This window comes from Hyla sarda, chromosome 1 (genome assembly GCF_029499605.1).
Source record: "Hyla sarda isolate aHylSar1 chromosome 1, aHylSar1.hap1, whole genome shotgun sequence".
Lineage (NCBI taxonomy): Eukaryota > Metazoa > Chordata > Amphibia > Anura > Hylidae > Hyla > Hyla sarda.
In genome coordinates, this window is record NC_079189.1 from 408,202,317 (window position 1) to 408,224,902 (window position 22,586).

General features: G+C 41.9%; 1 protein-coding gene across 7 annotated transcripts in view; it reads right to left on the reverse strand.

Moving 5' to 3' along the window:
• The window catches only part of MORC2 (MORC family CW-type zinc finger 2), a 92,553-nt gene extending 70,807 nt beyond the window's left edge, over positions 1-21,746 (reverse strand). For 2 of the 7 annotated variants that reach the window (XM_056528624.1, XM_056528621.1), the window contains exons 1-4: positions 17,814-21,746; positions 17,379-17,644; positions 2,220-2,273; positions 1,915-1,949 (exon numbers count right to left, since the gene is read on the reverse strand). In XM_056528624.1, the coding sequence (XP_056384599.1) occupies positions 1,915-1,949; positions 2,220-2,273; positions 17,379-17,446 (157 nt within the window). In that variant the 5' untranslated portion in view covers positions 17,447-17,644; positions 17,814-21,746. Of the gene's footprint in view, positions 1-975; positions 997-1,914; positions 1,950-2,219; positions 2,274-2,819; positions 3,020-17,378; positions 17,645-17,813 lie in introns of those variants that run through there. The other 5 variants (XM_056528625.1, XM_056528623.1, XM_056528622.1 and 2 more) reach the window with 5 other exon arrangements.
• Between the last annotated feature and the right edge of the window lie 840 nt (positions 21,747-22,586).

Here is a 22,586-nt window from a genome sequence, read left to right on the forward strand (position 1 = left end):
TATTGTACTGCCGAATTGGATTAAGTATGGGGGGCCTGGTGTAGGTCTTCTGCCACTTGTTATACTCCAAGTAGATTCTTAGGTCTACAGCATGTCTTAATGCCTGACAATTCTATGAGTTTATTATGGTGATCACTCACTTCTTGTTTACATTAAGTAGGCTTCTTCAGATGAATAGCTATTTTATGTGTCATTTTTGTATATGTGCCATTTTCTTGATTCCTTTGATTCATGATTATACTGTATTTTTGTAATACTTTATTTTATTTACCATAAATACAAAGTAACAGTTACATTACGTTTTCATTAGTCCTGTTGCTGTAACCATGCTGCTTACTTAATGGTTATCTGTCATCATTGTCAACCGCACTTAACTGTTGGTACAGGCGGCTAGTGCGAGTGACACTGATGATAATGATACTAACCTATCCTCGATCCCGTTCATCCGCTTGAGGAGCACGCTGACATCACAACTGCTGCTTCTTCACTATACCCAGCTGTGAGCAGGCTTGAGCAGCACTCTCAGGTAAATTTAAAGTTCCGCTCTTCAAATAAAAAGTCTTTACTTCCTGGTTGTAACGCTGTACATTTAAACAGCTGTGCTGCTCCTTCCCTTACCAAGTGACTATATTTCCACAACAGCATGCTGTTCTGGTCCTGATGCTCTTCAACATGCCTGTCCAACTTACACAGCAACTGATGTGTGGACCATAAGTCACTTTTCACTGCCTCTATGCATCTCATGAGGCTCACATTGGCAGGTGATAAAAATGCAAAGAGAAAGTAACATCTAGTCCCTGCGTGAATCGGACTGTCACACTGGCGAGCGTCAGGAATGGAACAGCATGGCATTATGGAAATAAGGTTGTCTGAAAAGAGAAAAAGCAGGGTTGCTGTTTTGTACTGAACAATGTTACATGCCAAAGTAAACCATTTTTCAGCCTTATATTCTATGCTTATATAGGTAAAACATACCAACTTGGAAGAGGATGTCATTCTTGTCTGGAAAAATTCAGACTTCGTTCACAAACAGCTTCCTCTACAACATAAGCTAGGCCAGTTGGGGAATTTCAGAATGACTTTTGCTCTCTATCCCTAAAGAACAGATGATCTTCAGCTGAACTTTTGCCATTGGATTATCTCGTAATGCTATTTTTAGATGACTCTAAAGCAAGATGATCTGAAGGAAGATCTGATCAAGATAATTCTATTATGGTTTCTTTTTAAGAAAGTTTTTAGCAGAGTTGCTTCTCTGGAATTTTCATTGAGTCTCAGTGTCTGATATCTTTGACTTCCATCAGGCAAACAAACCTCTTTTCAGCAGAAACAAAACCAAACTAAGTACTAGATTATGTTTGAAACAGAAAATGTTATTTATGAAAAGAACTGGGATTGGATGGTCTTCATTTGACTTCTGTAACACAGGTACCACTGTTATACCCATTAAACAGTTGTCTTATGTTTAAGGAGATGTCCAAATATCAATACCTCCCACCTACCCACAGGATAGGTGATTAGTGTCTAATGGCTGGGGGTCCCACCCATTGGAGCCCACTGATCACAACAATGGAAATCCTGTGTCACCAGTTTAAGTAGTGTGGTGGATGAGCATGGGCATTGATGCTCTCTTTAAAGTCTATCTGAGTAGACAACTTGCCTATCTCCATCAGTCCTATGCAAGCTTGATCATTATCCCGTAGACAGGTAATAATTGTGATTCTGGCCTTTCACCTTCCTAGTCCTTTACATCTAGTGGAAGGGCTGCACTACAATATCCAATAAGAAATATGCTTCCAGGATTTCTAAAATGTGTTTTTTAATATTGCACTGCAATCTACATGCAAAAGTAAACATTTTAGCAACATTTCATAAAATATATATTAGCAAAATAAATGATGTTTTATCCCAACATACCTGTAAAAATATCAATTTTTGTAGCATCAGCATCTCTGTAAAAACAACAAGGCATACATCAAATACTAGATAATCAATACATTTATTAAAGGCCTAAATCCAAAGTCACTGCTCTGGTGGCTTCAGCAGTCACATACTATACATGCAGAAGGAGGCCAGAGATTGGCTGTAGCATAATGTGAACAATATACATGACATCATCACAGCAGGCCACAGTGGTAGACCGGCAAGGAATTTAGTGGTCAGTGAATATATTTCTCATTTTTAAGCCCCATTAAACAAAAAACAGGTTTAAAAATACATACCTTGCATTATCAACTAATTCAGCCAAAGCTCCAAACAGGAACTCATGTGTGGTCCTATTTGGAAAAAAAATATATCAACATGAGGAAAAAAGGAGCCAACTTTTATAGGAGGAAAAATGCTTTAAGCAGACATGAGATAGAAACAAGCAGATGAATGGACATCAAATCACTTGCCCTTTAGTACGTCTGGCCAACAGCTCGACATATTCCACTAATGCAAAAACGGTGTACTATTGTTAAACCAAACTTTAAAAATGTTATTTATCCATATTGACAGATTTTGACCACTTGTCAGTCCTCCTTTTTGTGTGACTCAAAACCACACCAGACACCAACTGAATATTGATATAGAATGTAAGGTGTTTTTGTGTATTCTCAAACACTATTGCGGTTGTGACAAGACCAAGTTATAGATCAAGAAACACACTCAAGTCAAAAATCAAGGCAGAGTATAATCAGTGATAACTCAATTAAACTTACAGCATTGCTGTCCAGAAAGATAGCCTTGTTGTTCACAGTAGGTCTGTGAAGGTTACCTACAATCCACCTATTAATATGTTTCTGCAATTAATAATAGCATCATATTTTCCGCCCACTCACTTAAGAGAGAAGACTGTGCTGACAATTAAAGACTACTTGTACATGGCATTTTCCCCTAGATTTCTTCTCTGCAGGCTTTATCACCAATGTTCAGTTGTCTCTTAGCTACTAGGTGGAGCCTAGTCTCCATGATGGCTCCCATACACTGCAAGCCCATCTCCATGATGGCTCCCATACACTTCTAAATTTGTATACACAACCTAAGAACAAGGAGAAGCATGGAGGGCATTATGAAGCAATAGTTAACAGACTAAGCCATAAATCAAACCTCAGTTTAAGATCTATTGAATACATAGCACATTTAGTCTGTTTGAAATCTCTGTGTCTGCTCTCTGAACTCACTCTTCCTCCTATCTCCCTCAGATAGATGTGTATAGGCAGCATGTAAAAACAAAACATCTAGCATATATATTTTTCAGGCAGCAATAAGCATGCTACAGAAGTGTTCACTTACCATGACTCCCATTAAAAGAGTATTCTGGAATGTTTTTTTTTTTTATAAAAGCACTAATTATAAAGTAATTTATATTTATTAAAGATGTACCAGCTTTACGCTTATTCTTTGGCCCCACAGTCCCTGCTCTGTAATCCACAGATCATCATTATCTCTCCACCGCCCCTACAGTTGTTGTCCAGCTTTCAAGAGAGCAAAAAATTACTGTCATGTCTGTTGGACCACCAAAGCTGGCACCCATGGGGTGACCGGTACATTTATGTTTATTTTTTTATATGTAGGCCTAACCTACTAATCTAAAAGTCTAATAGACTGTCTATTTTCATGGAGCTATGAATGCTACTTTATTTGTCTATATGCCGATGCCCTGTAGCTTCAATCCACATGTAGTAGGCCTGCAGAGTAATCCAGAATGATAGATAGTGTAGGTGTTCAGCATTAACATATGAGGTATTACCAGGAAAAAGGTAGAAACAAGAGCAGAAAAATGAAGTATGCACTCAGCTCATTAATCCTTAATTTAAAGGGCCTTTAAAAATGCGGCATACAGGGTGATCAATTGATTCCAGGCATAAAGTTGGGCAGCATGGATAACCTGACCAGTTGCTTTATGCAAGACATATATGAGAGGGGGGAAAGGTGAATATGGTTTCATGGCAAAAGCCATTTCAGTACCCAGGTTATGAAGGACAGCCTCTAAATCTCCCTTATTAACAGGATCTACATGATCAATCACTTTTCTAGAGTAGTCACCAGCTTGGTGAAAGCAGGAGAAGCCTACCTGGACACTGGAGATGAGCTAAAGATCCAACAGTTTAGGACTTTGGAAATAGTTTATTGAAGACATTTAGATCAGAATGTGGTAGACCGAATGGCCAGTAGCTGAAGCACTATATTTGGTATTTTTTCAGTTTTGGGTAGGGTTACACGTGCCAAAAAGTTATAGGGGTGATTTTAATCATAGAATAGAGTGATTTTAATCATACAAATTTTCTTTAACCCCTTCAGGACAAGTTTTTTTTTTTTTTTGCACTCAAAGCGACATCACTCGTCATTGCGCAGCACAAAGCAACAGCGCAGGACGCCACCAGAGCCTGCAGGAGCACGCCGACAGGTAAATATGAAAGCCAGGGATAGGGAGGGACATGGGAATCAGGCGGCGGTGGGACTCTGGCCCTGTGAAAGTTGCTGTAGTTACATGATTTAAAGTGGCCACTTTAAATCATTGAACCGCAGAGGCTTCTGTGGTGCCAGAAAGATTTATCTGGGTATACATGCATTTACACGCACCCTCATTTTAACAAGGATATTTGGGTAAAAACAACTTCTTTTGGAAAAATGAGGGTGCGCGTCATAAACTTTTATTAGGGAAGGGGTTAAATCAAATTTATTAACCTTTTTTTTTTCTTTACCCAATTTTTTTGTCCCATAGGGGACTATTACATGCAATCTTCAGATTGCATACACTTATTAATGCTATGCCATTTATCAGTGCTATCGGTGCTTGATTGCTTCAGCCTGTTGAAACTTCCTGGAGCATTGGAGCACCGATCAGACGGGCAGGAGGCAGGTAAGGGCCCTCCCCGCCATCCCCTCAGCTGATCAGGACACCATTTTTCATCGCATTGGTCCCCATCAGCTCCGCTGAGGTGCCAGGATATATATATATTATTATTTTTTTTTTACATTTTAGATGCTGCAATCAACTTTGATCGGTGATGTCCGGCATTAGACACGGGTCCTGGCGGCTGATAGCCGTCATAGAAGGGGAGTGGGACATGGGTGTAAAGGTACGGTAAGAACAGTACAGTAGTTACAAAGTTAGTTTTTTATTTTTATTTTTTTATTTTTTTAAGTACCGTAGTACAGTAATAGTAAAGCATGTAAACATGGATATCATTTTAATCGTATTGACCCACAAAATAAAGAGAACATCAGTTTTACTGTAAAGTGCCCCAAACAATTTAGGGTAAGATTAACCCCTTAAGGACAGAAAATTTTCATTTTTGTGTTTTCATTATTTCTCCCCTTCTTCTGAGAAAAATAACTTATTTTTCCCATCCACAGACCCTTATGGGGGCTTGTTTTTGCACAACCAATTGTACTTTGTAAGGACACCTTTCATTTTACCATAAAATGTACAGCACAGCCCAAAAAATATTTTTTATGATGAAAATTTAAATTTAAAAAAAACGACGCAAATTTGCAGCTTTTAGGGTTTTTTGTTTTAACGCAGCGCATTTAATGGTAAAACTTATTATACATATTAAACAATTATCTTTATGCTGTGGGTCAATACAATTAAAATAACACCCATCTTTACACACTTTTCTATTACAGTAACCCCCCGACATGCGATGGCCCCGACATATGATCAGATCGACATACGATGGCCTCTCAGAGGCCATCGCATGTCGACGTCAGCATCGACATACAATGCTTTTATATGTCAAGGCCATCGCATTAACTGCTATCCGACAGCGCAAAATGCTTAAGATGCTGTCGGATAGCAGTTTAAGCATCCCGGACAGGTTCACTTACCTATCCCCGCTGCTCCGGGTACACTTCGCTATCCTCCGGCGTCTTCTGCATCCTTTCCGGGCCTCGCTTTCCAGCTTCGTTATTACGTCCTGCGCATGCCGTGCCAGCACAGCAACGTAATAATGTCACCAGAACGCGATGCCCGGACCCCGGAGAAGATGCGTAAGAAGCCAGAGGATCCTGAAGAAAACGCCGGAGCAGCATCGGGAGCCCCTGGGACAGCATCGGGAGCGATGAGGATGCGGTCCGGAGCGGCGGGGACAGGTGAGTATTAAATGCACTTTTTACATTGCACGAATCCCTCAACATACGATGGATCGTTTGGAACGAATTACCATCGTATGTTGAGGGACCACTGTATTGTGCCACTTTAAAAAAATAAAAAAAAACAACAACAGAATAACAAAACTTTAACAAAATTAGTATGTATAAAATTGCACTATTGTGACCACCTATAACTTTTTCAAATCTTCATATACAGGAATTTATGAGGGCTCATTTTTTGCACCACAATCAGTAATTTTTTTTTATCAGTATCCCTTTTGCATATATATTTTGATTACTTTTAATTTTTTTCTGGGATTTGATATGACCGAATATCAGCAATTTTGGACTTTGTTTTTGTACATTTACACCGTTTACGGCACAGTATAATTAACATAACATATCTATCAGCATGCACCCCGCGCAAATGCCCAGGGGGGTCATCAGACCCCCCCCCCCCATGTCGTCGATCGCCGCAAATCGCAAGTGAATTCACACTTGCGATTTGCGGCTATTCCGGGTCATACAGGTCTATAGTGACACGGAAAATAAAGGGGATCGCGGATGTCCTAGACACCCACGATCCCCTCGAAGCAATAGGAGTGAGGTGGCAGAGGTGCCGCCCCTCCTATCTTTGCTATTGGTGGTCTAGATGCGACCACCAATAGCAGATCGGGGGCGGAGGGGTTTACTTTCGGTTTCCCCGTCCTGCCCTCCCACAATAGGCGGGGCAGGACGGGGAAACCGACAGGGACCGGCGCCGAAGATCCACTTACCCATCGGCGAAGGCAGCGGGCGACGATCGGCGGAAGAAGAGGACGGCGACGCAGCTCCCTGGATCCGACGGAAGCCGGTGAGTTACTTAGCAACATCTGGAGGGCTACAGTCTGAGACCACTATAGTGGTCTCTAAACTGTAACCCTCCAGATGTTGCAAAACTACAACTCCAAGCATGCCCAGAGAGCTGTTTAGGCATGCTGGGAGTTGCAGTTTTGCAACAGCTGGAGGTCTACAGTTTGAAACCACTGCACAGTGATCTCTATACTGTGCACCTCCAGATCTTGCAAAACTACAACTCCCAGCATGCCCACACAGCAGTTTGCTGTCTGGGCATGCTGGGAGTTGTAGTTCTGCAAGATCTGGAGGTCCACAGTTTGGAGACCACTGTGCAGTGGTCTCTAAACTATAGCTCTCCAGAGCTGCAACTCCCAGCATGCCTAAACAGCAAACAGCTGTTTTTTGTACCTCCAGCTGTTGTGTACCTCCAGCTGTTGCATAACTAGATCTCCCAGCATGCCTTTCGGCGATCAGTACATGCTGGGAGTTTAAGTTTTGCAACAGCTGGAGGCACACTGATTGGAAAATACTGAGTTAGGTAACAGAACCTAACTGAAGGTTTTCCAACCAGTGTGCCTCCAGCTGTTGCCAAAGTACAACTCCCAGCATGCACGGTCTGTCAGTACAGGCTGGGAGTTGTAGTTTTGAAACAGCTGGAGGTTTGCCCCCCCATGTGAACATACAGGGTACATTCACACTGGCGGGTTTACAGTAAGTTTTCTGCTTCAAGTATGAGCTGCGGCAAATTTTTCGCCGCAGCGCAAACTCCTAGCGGTAAATTCACTGTAAACCTCCGCCAGTGTGAACGTACCCTAAAAACACTACACTAACACATAATAAAGGGTAAAACACTACATATAAACCCCCTTACACTGTCCCCCCAATAAAAATAAAAAACGTATTGTACGGCAGTGTTTCCAAAACAGAGCCTCCAGCTGTTGCAAAACAACAACTCACAGCATTTCCGGACAGCCACTGACTGCCCAGGCATGCTGGGAGTTTAGCAACAGCTGGAGGCACCCTGTTTGGGAATCACTGGCGTAGAATACCCCTATGTCCACCCCTGTGCAATCCCTAATTTAGTCCTCAAATGCGCATGGCGCTCTCTCACTTCAGAGCCCTGTCGTATTTCAAGGAAACAGTTTAGTGCCACATATGGGGTATCTCCGTACTCGGGAGAAATTGCACTACTAATTTTGGGGGCTTTTTTTCCTTTTACCCCTTATGAAAAAGAAAAGTTGGGGTCTACACCAGCCTGTTAGTGTAAAAAAAATCATTTTTTTTACACTAACATGCTGGTGTTGTCCTTTACTTTTTATTTTCACGGGAGGTAAAAGGAAAAAAAGACCCCCAAAGTACGGAAATACCCCAGTACAGAAATACCCCATATGTGGGCGTAAAATGCTCTGCGGACGCACAACAAGGCTCAGGAGTGAGAGCGCACCATGTACATTTAAGGCCTAAATTGGTGATTTGCACAGGGGTGGCTGATTTTACAGCGGTTCTGACATAAACTCAAAAAAATAAATACCCACATGTAACCCCATTTTGGAAACGACACCCCTCACGGAACGTAACAAGGGGTATAGTGAGCCTAAACACCCCACAGGTGTTTGACAAATTTTCATTAAAGTTGGATGGGAAAATGAAAAGAAATATATAATTCACTAAAATGCCGGTGTCACCCTAAATTTTTCATTTTCACAAGGGAAAATAAAAAAAAGACCCCCAAAATTTGTAACCCCATTTCTTCTGAGTAAGAACATACCCCATATGTGGATGTAAAGTGCTCTATGGGTGCACTACAATGCTCAGAAGAGAAGGAGCGCCATTGGGATTTTGAAGAGAAAATTTGTCCGGAATTGAAGGCCACTTGTATTTACAAAGCCCCCATGGAACCAGAACAATGGACCCCCCCCCCCCCCACGTGTGACCCCATTTTGACAACTACACCCTCAACTACACATTACTCATGTAATGTAATAAGGGGTACAGTGAGCATTTACGCCCCACAGGTGTCTGACAGATTTTTGGAACAGTGATCCGTGAAAATGAAAAATTTAATTTTCCATTTGCACAGCCCACTGTTACAAAGATTTGTCAAACGCCAGTGGGGTGTAAATGCTCACTGCACCACTTATTAAATCTAGTTTCCAAAATAGGGTCACATGTGGGGGGGGTCCACTGTTCTGGCACCACGGGGGGGCTTTGTAAATGCATATGGCCCCTGACTACCATTCCAAACAAATTCTCTTTCCAAAAGCTCAATGGCGCTCCTCCTCTTCTGAGCATTATAGTTCGCCCGTAGTGCACTCAGAAGAGATGGGTTACAAATTTTGGGGGGTATTTTCTGCTATTAACCCTTGCAAAATGTGAAATTTGGGGGGAAACACACATTTTAGTGAAAAATATATATATTTTTTTTACATATCCAAAAGTCGTGAAACCCCTGTGGGGTATTAAGGCTCACTTTATTCCTTGTTATGTTTCTCAAGGGGTCTAGTTTCCAAAATGGTATGCCAAAAAGCCAAATATCACTCCTTCTCTTCTGAGCATTGTAGTTCGCCCGTAGTGCACTTCAGGCCAACTTATGGGGTACCTCCATACTCAGAAGAGATGTGAAATTTGGGGGGAAACACACATTTTAGTGAAAAAAAATATGCCATGTGTTTTTTTTTGTGCTGTTCTGGCACCATAGGGGCTTCCTAAATGCAACATGCCCCCCAAAAACCATTTCTGAAAAACGTACTCTCCAAAATCCCCTTGTCGCTCCTTCGCTTCTGAGCCCTCTACTGCGCCCGCCGAACAATTTACATAGACATATGAGGTATGTGCTTACTCGAGAGAAATTGGGCTACAAATATAAGTATACATTTTCTCCTTTTACCCCTTATAAAAATTCAAAAATTAGGCTTACAAGAACATGCGAGTGTAAAAAATGAAGATTGTGAATTTTCTCCTTCACTTTGCTGCTATTCCTGTGAAACACCTAAAGGGTTAAAACACTTACTAAATGTCATTTTGAATACTTTATAATGCAGTTTTTATAATGGGGTAATTTGTGGGGTATTTCTAATATGAAGACCCTTCAAATCCACTTCAAACCTGAACTGGTCCCTGAAAAAAAGAGAGTTTCAAAATTTTTTGAAAAATTGGAAAATTGCTGCTGAACTTTGAAGCCCTCTGGTGTCTTCCAAAAGTAAAAACACGTCAATTTTATATCCATTTTCCTTACAAGCAGAGAGCTTCAAAGTTAGAAAAATGCTAAATTTTCAAATTTTTCATAAAATTTTGGGATTTTTCACCAAGAAAGGATGCAAGTTACCACAAAATTTTACCACTATGTTAAAGTAGAATATGTCACGAAAAAACAATTTCGGAATCAGAATGATAACTAAAAGCATTCCAGAGTTATTAATGTTTAAAGTGACAGTGGTCAGATGTGCAAAAAACGCTCTAGTCCTAAGGTGTAAAATGGCCTGGTCCTTAAGGGGTTAAATGTTTTGCTCACAGTGTATACTCCTTTAAGGAGTACTACAATATAGGCAACTTTAAAACATCTTTTCCTCTTAATGTAGCCTGGACCCTTACCTTTCCAGCAAGGTGATTATTTTGAAAATAAATCATAATGTTCTCCCATTATTGCCAACTGAAATTCACGCTGCTTCCTGGTGCAGGAAGTAAAGAGCATGGTGTAAGAGATTTCAGCTCCCATGATGCCTCCCACAAAGGCCATTCCTACAAACTTCTGCCATTCCTCCTGCTCTCCCTACCCAGCAAATTATAATAAATTACTTCTCCAGCTCCCTCCCATATGCATATCCCCACACATATTTCTGCCTCTCCTGCTCCAATAAAATGTCTGGCGTCACTGCGTGCTCGCGCTATGATCAAGGTAAACATACTTAGCCTAAATAGTTTAAATCATCTATGCCGCAGCAGCAGCAGCAACATTCCAAACAAAAGAAAATTCTCCAATCATGGTAAAAGAAGGAGTTGAAAATATAAACAACATGTTTTATAAAAATAGAATGCATGCTAATCTCTCTCTTGCTCTATATATATGCAGGCGCAAGGAGCAGAACGTGATTGGACAGTATAAGTGAAGGGGCGTTTGCACAACTAAGCCTATGCCTGCTAAGCAAATGCTGGACAAATTAATATGCAATTTATGGGAGTGGCCAAATCGGGGCTGGGGAGGAAGGCTGAGCCTACCCTATATCTTGGGATGGATGAAGTATTGGGCCCAAATGGTGACCAAACTCTGCAGAATGGTGGTCAACAAGTAAGAAATACTGAGCTTTGTTGGAACTGTGTTGGTGAAAAATCCTGGTATCCCTGCAGAAAGTGCAATGCAAGTACACTGGTATTACATAACTTAATTACTTTCTTTACACAAATATTTGCTTGCACTGGAGTACTCTGCAATGCTGATGGTGGCATATCTCCCACAATTCTACTATACAAATGAATGCTCAGCCAAGCACTGATGTATTTTGAATGGAGAGAGGAGTTGAAAGGGGTACTCCGCCCCTAGACATGTTATCCTCTATCCAAAGGACAGGGGATAACATGTCTGATCACAGGGGTCCCAGGAAGCCCCCATACACATTAAATGGTAGGGATGTCCTAATACCGATACCGGTGTTAGGGCAGATACCGGTCACTTGCACAATATCAAAAACTTGAGCAAATGTCCTCGATACCAGGTCCGAAAACTGCCTGGGGGAACTACCTAGGGGTCGCTGTAGGTAGTACCTCTGGGAGTTACTTACTGCAGTACGGCCCATCCTCAAAAGTCAAAGGTTGCCGATGCGCTCCCCCATTCACATAATGGCATCCTATGGAGGTGGATTTGACATACACTTCTCCTACACTGGGCCTGTGCTGCTTCAATCAATACTACCTACAGGGGGGTACTACTACCTACTATTAAAGGGGTACTCCAGTGGTCAACGTATTTTTCCGTTTTTGACTTACCCTATTTGTTTTGTTTAATTTCTATTCTTGTTGTTTAGGCTACTCTATTTCTGTTCTTTGTTATGTTTTTATCACCCACTTTGTTTTCCTATCTTTGCTTCTATTTCCTGTTTCTTGCTGTGCTGAAAACTACAAATCCCAGCATGCCACATGCCTTGCTGGTTTGGGGCGGCTCCTTTTTTTTGTTGTTTTTTTTTTTTTTTTTTGTTCCGCCCTTTACCCACCCTACTATTTTCCAGGGTCGGCCCACTTATACACAGCTACAGGCCTGCTACCTCTGCCTTTGTGCAAGGAGGAGCAGGAGGAGCACTGCCAGAGCCCTGCAAAATGACCTCCAGCAGGCCACAAATGTGCACGTGTCCAATCAGAAACAGACTCCATGAGGGTGATATGTGGGTCCACAGGTGGGGGGGTTGTGCTTACAGCCCAACAACGTACAGGATGTTTGGCATTTGCCAGAGAAAACCAAGATTGGCAAATTCGCCACTGGCGCCCTGTGCTCTTCATAGATGAAAGCAGCTTCACACTGAGCACATGACAGACATGTGAGTCTGGAGATGCCGTGGAGAACGTTCTGCTGGCTGCAACATCCTCCAGCATGACCGGTTTGGCGGTGGGTCAGTAAAGGTGTGGGGTGGCATTTCTTTGGGGGGCTTCACAGCCCTCCATGTGCTTGCCAGAAGTAGCCTGACTGCCATTAGCTACCGAGATGAGATCCTCAGACCCGTTGTGAGACCATATGCTGGTGCGGTTGGCCCTGGGTTCCTTCTAAAGCATGACAATGCTTGACCTCATGTGGCTGGAGTGTCAGCAGTTACTGAAAGAGGAAGGCATTGATGATATGGACTGGCCTGCCCGTTCCCCAGACCTGAATCCGATTGAGCACATCTGGGATATCATGTCTCGCTCCATCCACCACAGACTGTCCAGGAGTTGGCGGATGCTTTAGTCCATGTCTGGGAGGCCATCCCTCAGGAGACCATCTGTCACCTCACCAGGAGCATTGTAGGGGTCATACGGGCACGTGGAGGCCACACACACTACTGGGCCTCATTTTGACTTGTTTTAAAGGACATTACATCAAAGTTGGATCAGCCAGTAGAGTGGTTTTCCACTTGGATTTTGAGTGTGACTCCATATCCAGACCTCCATGGGTTGATAAATTTGATTTCCATTGATACTTTTAGTGTGATTTTGTTGTCAGCACATTCAACTATGTAAAGACAAAAGTATTTCATATTAGTTCATTCATTCAGATCTAGGATGTGTTATCTTAGTGTTCCCTTTATTTTTTTAAGCAGTGTACAATGCTATGGACAGTCCAGATCTTCAAAAAGTGTCAATGGCCCGAAGAACCGACCAATCGGAATGGGCATTTCACTGGTAAAACCCCTGTATTCCCCCCGCTCTGCGCTCGGCCCTCCTACCAGCGTTTCTTGTCCATTGTCTTTCTTTGTTTTTTCCTGTTCTTTCCCTCCTCTTTGTTTGTTCTCTGTCTGCTGTTTCTTTTTTTTCTTGTTGTTCCTCAATCTCTCTTAGGGACCTTTACCATTTTTGTTTCTTCTTTTATTCTGCACCAGTGTTGTTTCCATAGACTACTGTTCTTAATGCCCACTAGTGCTCTTCTTTGATATCTAGATGGTGGTCATACCTTACCCTGCTGCTCCTGGTTTTTATGATCAATACTTGTGGTGCGTTTTCTGTTTGGATCCCACAATGTGACTGATGGTCCTATATTGTTTGTTTTCTTTTCTTTTGATATTTACTTGTAGACCAGCTTTGTTTCTGGCCCCATAAGTCCATAGGGTCATTCACAGTATTATGTCATTGATGCTTTGTTTGTTATATTTTCTTTCAATAAACCTCTTTGAATGTTGGGGGAAAAAAAAAACAGCCTTGTATTCCTAAAGTGCATGCACTGACGGGCTGTCTGGTAGCACCCCCTGTTCTGTACTACTCTTAACCTGTGCACGAGATAGCTGCTCCAGGTGGGAACAGCTCCATTTTACTTTTTTGGGACACTGTGTGTACTGTACAGGACCCTGAAGATGCTCCTGTCCGCTACATAGATAGTGATTTACAGCTTCCAGCAGATCTTTCTTACTTTTATATGTAAGGACTTGCTTTATCTGTAATAGTTATATACTAATTTTTCTTTAATCCTTGCCTTTTCCTATTTTTGGATGACATTTTGGGGGCTTCAGAATTCACAATTACCAGGTTTCCATGGTGTTATGGTCTCAACATATAATGGTTTCAACAAACAATAGTCGCCCTGGAACCGATTAATATTATAACTTGAGGGACCACCGTATATTGTATTTATTTACAGAGACTGTCAATTCAAGAGCAGGCCTGTGCAGCAGTACTGGGGCACAGCTGCATTTATTCAGTGAGTAAAGGTCACAATTAGAGATGAGCGAATTTACAGTAAATTCGATTCGTCACAAACTTCTCGGCTCGGCAGTTGATGCGTTATCCTGCATAAATGAGTCCAGCTTTCAGGTGCTCCCGTGGGCTGGAAAAGGTGGATACAGTCCTAGGAGACTCCTTCCTAGGACTGTATCCAACTTTTCCAGCCCACCGGAACACCTGAAAGCTGGACTCATTTATGCAGGATAAGCCATCAACTGCTGAGCCGAGAAGTTCGTGATGAATCAAATTTACTGTAAATTCACTCATCTCTAGTCGCAATAGAATAATTTAAAATAGAAATGCTAAAATCTCAAATGTGGATCACGGGGGTGTATTTTTAAAGTGTACATTTAAATTCTACTAACAGTGCATGTTTTCTGTTCTCATAACTCAAGTTATTGGTGAGGTCATTAGTGCTGTTGTTTTTTAGGATAAAGATGGTGTTTGACTGAAAACACTAACTCCATGCAATTTTTTTTATGATTATTTATGTCCATAGTTTTTGCAGGTAAAACAACATGTAAAATTATATTAGAGCACATGTAAGGGTGCATAAATATCACGATTTTTCTATACTGTTCCCATATACAGTTTTGTATTGGAAAACATTTACAACCGTATAGCAAATAATATACATTGACCTCCCATACAAAAACATACAACAAGATGTATCCGGTTGTGTAAGATGTTGTACAGTTTTGTGTGTTTTTTTGCTGTGCACAAAAATGCAGTCTATCACTGTGTTGTGTCTAGTTGTGTCCTGTTTTTCTGTTTACAAAGGGTTTTGTGTCCCTTATAAAAACAGTATACAGTTTTTATAACACAGTAGTCAATGGAACCCGTAATGAGCACAAGGTTGCATACAGTTTGGTCAGTTTTTGAGGGATACGTTTTCCAAAACAAAAACTGATTCAAAACAGTATGGCAAAATCATGATGTGAATGTAGCCTCATGTGGCATATGCATGCTGTTAAGAGTTTGTAATTAAAGAAAAATCACATTAACAAACACAGCTACAGTTCCGCTGGAGCTATTTATAGGAGAATAGTGCGTCACTATTTTTTTCTCCATATGGGCCTGGTCAGGAAAAGAAAGTTGTACTTATCTACTCTGGTCTCTCACCAGCCCCAGCTTTATAAAAAAAAATAAAAAATTTAAAAATTAAAACTCCTCTGAATACAATTGGAGGATTCTGCCAAATTTTTTCGACCATTGTGTTAACCAATGGCACAACCTGTTTAATACACTGCTGACATATTTTCTTGTGTGCTGAAATGGAAAGAAAAGTGGCATGGAAGAACAATAGGGAAAACATACTATAACAGCAATTGCAAAGTGCTAGACACTTTTACATGACATCAGTTTGGTAAGATGTAAAAAAAATAATTTTCCAACAAAAATTCTGGAGGGTCTCTGCTTTGCCTCTATTCTGGCTAAGAAATTAAAATCCTGAACAGAAGACCCCATTAAAGCGCAACTGTCATGATGTTTGGGCCATATAAAGAAACAATTGTATGTTAAACTCCACAATGAAAGGAAAAGAAAGCAGAGCACTCACCATTCCGTAGCAGGCAGGTCACGCAGATGCAGTGATCCAGAGACCAGACATCGGTTCAAGCAGGGAGACGGCAGATGGAGACCTGGGGGAACTCATGCATAGGGCCACTGACCGTTACGCGCCTCCAGGCGCTTCGTCAGGTCGTGTCCGGTCTCTGGATCACCGCATCTGCCTGCCACGGAATGGTGAGCGCTCCGCTTTCTTTTCCTTTCTTTGTGGAGTTACATATGTTGCTATTTCCTAGTGTGTAGAGCTCACCTTGTTCCTGTTATTTCCACCTGAGTCAGAGACATCCTTAGTTTGACTGCACAGTATCCAAAAGTATACGGTGGTGCTGGCTAATATTTATTTCTCAGTGATAAGAATAGTATGTTAAATGTGCTTAGAATATCAATCCAGCATTACCTTTATCTACTTTATTGTAGGTTCTCAATAACACTTTTGCATACATACAGCCAGCAACAGTCAGATTGGCGTGGCCAAGGGTTTGTTATGCCCCGAGCCACCACACCTATTTCCTTTCCTACAGCAATGGGACCGCTGTGTGACTGACATACAGTTCCCAGCCAATGCACCCTGAATCGCTTTTACGTGGCGCCAGCGAGTTCACTGAGCTCCATCTCCCCTGGCAGCTGCAGTCACTAGAAGCAGAGAGTGAACATGCTCTCTGCCTCCAGCACTACCCACCTCAAAGATGCTGACAGGCATCGGGAGCGAGTGCAAGCTCAGTGAACTCACCGGTGTTACGAGCAGTACATAGGAGTGATTCAGGGTGCATGGGCCGGGACCTGTGTGTCAGTCACACAGCGGTCCCAGTGCTGTAGGAAAGGAGATAGGTGTGGTGGCTCGGGGCATAGCGAACCCTTGGCCACGCCAATCCGACTGTTGCTGGATGTATCACACAGCGGTCCCTGAACTGCTGTGTGATACATCCAGCAACAGTCGGATTGGCGTGGCCAAGGGTTCGCTATGCCCCGAGCCACCGAGATGGATAGGGGACTGGCTGCTGGGCCCCCCAGCAATCTCAGTGCCAGCACCGTGGACGTACGGAATACAGAACATTTTAACCCCAAATCATTTGGAAAGGGGATAAGATGTTTGGGGGTGGAAGTATCCATTTAAAGCCGGTCACGTGTCAAGCATCTGCCATCAAGGTATATTTGTCTCAGACAAATCTGTCAAAATGGCAGCCACTACTACCAGTTCTACACAGCTTTTGTGTTTCCTCCATACTATACTGCTGGGCTTACGACTACTAGTCCTACACAGCCGCACATCTGCCTAGTTCATAGAAACCTATGAAGTCTCAGCATCACACAACTTTTCAAGGCCCCTATTTTTGTGATAGGTTCGGCCACTGGGACCCCCATCTGTGTTGATCATGGGAAACCCCATTTAAATGGAATATAACATAAACATCAGCAAAATTAATTGTTTTTAAAATGTATACTGATATAAACTATCACTATCAACAAGACAACACACACTTTGGGGAATGAAGAATACTCACGAGTTAGTGTGGAGATACTCGAAAGTCAACTGAGCACGGTTTAGACTACTGTAGTTTGTAAAGGCCATGATTTCAGCTCTTCCTGACAAAATGGCAGAAATACAAAAAATGCGTCAATCGCTGGTTTCTCTGATCATATGTAAAGGACCCTCGTTGATACTTATTGCTTGTGCATCACATCACGTTCCCAACCCATTTCACAGCGATATCTTCAGTGTTTTCTTACAGTGGCGTCACTAACATCCGCCAGTAGACTTTCTTGGTATCTGAAAATGTAACAATATAACCAATAGTTTCTTGACATTAGAAAACATGCAGAAATGTATACAACCTATGGCTAAGTTCACACAGCATTAAGCAGTGGGCTCTGTTTGACACAAGCACCAGGATAGGTCCAGGCCCATGCAGTAAAGAGATCCATAGACCCTCATTTACCTGACGGATGAGTATGCACTGAAGACGTATGCGCTGAAGTTCGCTGGATGAAATAGTGCTGACCTTCCCACTATTCCATTCATAACATTATGTTTTTATACTACAGGACACCACTTTACGTCAGATGTCAGACTTCCCACCAACATATTGATCATATGCTAAACAACGTGAGCCCAGCCATAAGCAATAAATCACCTCTTGTAATATTTACATTTCTATGCTATCCATTTAATTGAATCTTGCCATTCTTGCAGTTAAAAACCTTCTTTCCTCTGACTGTTTAACAGCAGTTTTAGGTAATAGCAAAAAAACAAAAAACTGTTCTATTATGTCTGGGAAAACCAATCACCCACCTCACTCTAAACACCGTTGTCACAGACCAATAAGGGATCCTGAGTCCACGTCCACCTAGCCTTTACGAAGCATGCCTCATCCCACACTCATAAACCCTAACTCACACTAACACTCTCACGGCTCGGTTTCCGGCGCACTTCCCCGCCCCTTCCGCAGTGCGCAAACCTTGGTAGTTGCCGCCCAACCGCTCATGAACGCGCGTCCGTTAGAAGAAGCGAGCCTGCTGTACAGGGCAGACGTGAACGCAGAAAAAGATGACACAGATCTTCCGGGTACTTCAGTGAAAACCGGCCATGGGACGATGTTCTCCCGCCCTGCTCAACCCAAAAGCGTCGTCATATCAGGACAACGTGCGTTAACGAAATGTGAAGAAAAACTTAGGAGTAAGCCAGCGGCGACGTCATCGGGACTTGGCCACGCCCAGCAGGACACGTGACAGTCGTAAGACCCCCGGAATGGAGGGGGTTGGCTGAGCCAAGTGTGCGCGCGGCGGGGCGTGGTTAAGGCTCGTTCCTGCTCAAGGCTTTAGTCAGGCGGTAGTGTGGGGAGTTACGGACAGGACGGGGCTTGTGGCGGCGCAGGATGTGCCCGGGATCACATCACGCTCTTATAGGGACGGCGACTGAGTATGCTTTATTGGCGTGTTTTACGGGAGGTGATTGAACTACGGATCTCATGCTTGCGTGTTTTACTCGTTATGCTCGAGGTGTCAGCTACATGACTGGTGTGACCTTGCACTTAGACTCTCGTCGTTTAAAGGACAGGGAAACATGGCCGCCGCAGCTGAAGTGGGAGGAGGGGCTATTGTGACTGGAATTAGGCGGGAAGGCGTCTACGACATGGAGGCGGTGCCTTGGCTTGTCATGTGTGATGCTGTATCTATGCTGTAGGTTGAGGTTTTGTGGGTTTAGGATGGAGCAGGTTTTGTACAGTTGATTCAAATTCTTGAAGAAATTAGTCCATGCCTGCATAGTCTTTATAACGTGAACAGACTAGTGTTAGGAAACTTTGGTTCAATTGTATACCTTGTGGGTCGAACACTGGCAGCCACCATTTGTCCATGAAACTGGCAAAATTATTCCTGTAGTGCCCCACAGCATTCATCTAGCTGAAGACAGAACAGAGAAGCATGACAGGCTATGGGAGAAATTGAAAATGGTTTCTGGAGAAGAGGATTTTGAAGACTGTCAAGATATAGGTACTGGTTTTATGACCACATGATGGAGAGCTCCATACATGGGCTGGGCTTAACCAAGGAGAAACATGGACAACAATACTTTAGTCAATGAACGTTTGGCGATAATGCTATACTAGCCTGTCTGCGTTTGGTATTCAAGTCTAAAACTGGGCTGTAGCATTGAAGCCTGAATCAGGTTTTTCACAAGCTCCTTTAAGAGCTCTTGGAATTGGGGAATGACTTTTAAAATGTCAAACTTTTTGATGCAAATATATTCTTGATAAAACCTCGCTAAAGGTTATTCTGCAACAGGTACTCATGAAATGGGAAGCGGAACGCATGAAACCAAGCAGACTGAAGTATCCTTATGAAGATGGAAATACTTAAGAAGAGGGAGTGCTTTATCATTGTGTGCCACACATCCAGCCCATGATATGTGACACCATCTGATCTTGGTGGTGCTGTAATATTTTTAAGCTTGCACCAAGGCACACAAACTGAACAGAAAAAAGGTATACATTTCTCCCTATGTGACCAATTCAGGCTTTAATTAATACAGATGCATAGTTGTACCATCATGCAAAGACAAGATACTTACATAAAAATTTTGGCACACAGGTGCCTAGAAATCTGACTGGCCAGATATCTCAGAAAACTTTCCTGACTCTACAGAATCGTGCCCTTTAAAAAAATAAAAAATAAATCCTAAGCAGTGAGCACGTCTGATCAACTACTGAGGTTGTCTTCACACTTCTTAGGAGGAAAGAGAAGACCTAATTGATACTGCAGTTAAGATTTTGAATACAGAAGAACATGCTACTTATGTAGCTCATGTTCACCTTTGCTTCTGAAGGACTGTTCATAAACACCAGCTCGTTTACATGCATATGCATATTTAGTTGATTTCTATGCTGGATGTAACTGCGATATCAACTTTGTGAGCGTAGCTTAAAGCTGAATATATTAGAAGATCTTGAGGGAGATATACTATGCAGTGTTTTAGTGCATGTATTCTATGCAATTTATATTGTCCAGCTGTCCAGAATTTACTTTGAGTGATGTACCTTCTAAAATATTATAGTGCAACATCATGTTGCTGTTTGAAACCCAAAACTGAACCCAACTTGCATGCTACACTTTACCAGGAGTAATGGGTGAAAATAATTTTAATGAATGGTAAAGTTATACCTGAAGTTGCAGATTTTCATTAATGTGTTTGTTTACTTTAAAGTAAACATTGTGCAGTTATGTACAGGTGGTCTGGGGTGGAGTGTTATTTGCTCAATTATGCGCATATGATAAATCCAGCGTAAAGACGTACATAAGTGAAACCACACCCACTTTTCCTACTAAACACCCTCTACCGCTCAAAGAAAAAAAGAATACACAGATGGAAAGTTACATAAATGTGTCAGTTTCTCTGTCTATATTAGCCACTTGTGCTATGCTTGCAGGCGCACATGCCTTAATAAATATCCCCCATAGTTTCTTGCACTGTGAAAAGAAAACACCTCTGACAATGAAGTTTAAAAAATAAATGAATCCAATGCCACTGCTTTCAGAAGTTGAAGGCTGTAATGTCAATGGTTCTTAGTGTTAAGGACAAGACATTTATAAAATATGATTTCTTTGATCGATAAATGTGCTTACGCTCCTTTGCTAGAATCATAGTGTTAGTGAGCAGAGCTAGACACCATTACTGAATATCAGTATTCTTACCAGCCTCCCAAGAGAGGGAAGGCAAAAAGGTAAAAACAAGATGTTCACAGTAACATAGCTTTTAAGGTTGAAATAAAGAAGAGTCCATGGAGTTCAACCTAAAACACCACTGCGTTGATCCAGAGAAAGGCAAAAAAAAAAAAAAAAAACATGAGGCTGGTGCCAATTGCCCCACGACAAAGGAAAAATTCCTTCCTGACTTTAATATTGCAATGAGAATAAATCCCTGGATTAACGTTCTGTCCCCATAAATTTAGTATCCTGTAATGGATATTTAAATTGTGTTTTTACATCCATTATATCCCATTTAGTATACATTTCCCTGCCCCCACGGTCTAAAGCTTAGTTTCAAACACAGCCACAGTAGGTGTGGTTAAAGAACCTGTTTTTCCACTTAATGTGAGGAGAGTAGGCAGACACTAAGCCAAATGGGTGGGGCATTAGGGGATTTTACTGGGAAACATATGGTCATCTGCCACTTTGGATCTTCCTTCAAGAGGGAAGCATCTTCTGCTTCTTTGCCTTTGATGGATAAGTATATTGATTGTACCATTTCTACACAAAATATTCATGTATCACTTGGGTAGATTCATGCTAGTTTGCTAAACATAGAGTATTTACTATTGTATTAATGCTTATATGTATGTCTTTGATTTTGCTAATGTTTTATTAAATGTTATTAACTTTGCTGATTACGGAGTGATTGTCAATTTGGTGGGATACACTGCTGGTACAAGACATTTCTGCCAAAATACTTGGTACAATTATTTCATTAAAACTTAATCAGTGTTTCTAGGTGTTTACAAACCTATTTAGGCCCTATGAATTTAGCCTGTACTTCCTGCTTCCGTTTTATATAGTTGGTGGCCATTTTGGGGACTCTAAAGCACATGGTCGGGGGAGGGGCATGTTTGTTTTACTCTAATTCTTAAACCATAGTTGGTGTAGTCAGCAGAATTTTCCACAATAAGTGGAACTGCAGACAGGATTATCACCCTAGAACCACAACATATCCCTAACCTGTAATATTATTGAACCTGTTTGAGTCGGCTATCGCACCATCATGTGGCAGAGAGTTTCATAGCCTCACTGCTCTTACAGTAAAAAAAAATCTCTGTGGTAATTTTGAAACTTTCTTTCATCTAGACATAGCGGATGCCCCCTTGACATGGTCTTCAAATTGTCCATTCATATCTCTGTACCTTGTGATCAATTTGCCCCTAAGATGTCTTTTCTCCAAACTAAATAACCCTAAACTTTATAACCTGTCTTGGTGCTGTAATCCTCCCAGACCATTCATTATCTTTTAAGCTCTCATTTGCACCCTCTCCAGTTCAGCTATATCCTTCTTAAATACAAGTGCCAAAAATTGGATACAATACTCCATATGTGGTCTGACTAGTGATATATACAGAGGCAAGACTATATCCTTGTCACAAGCCACTATACCTCACTTGATGACTTTGTTAGCCTTGGCAGCAGCTGCCTGGCTCTGATCACTAGAGTTAAGTTTACTGTCCACC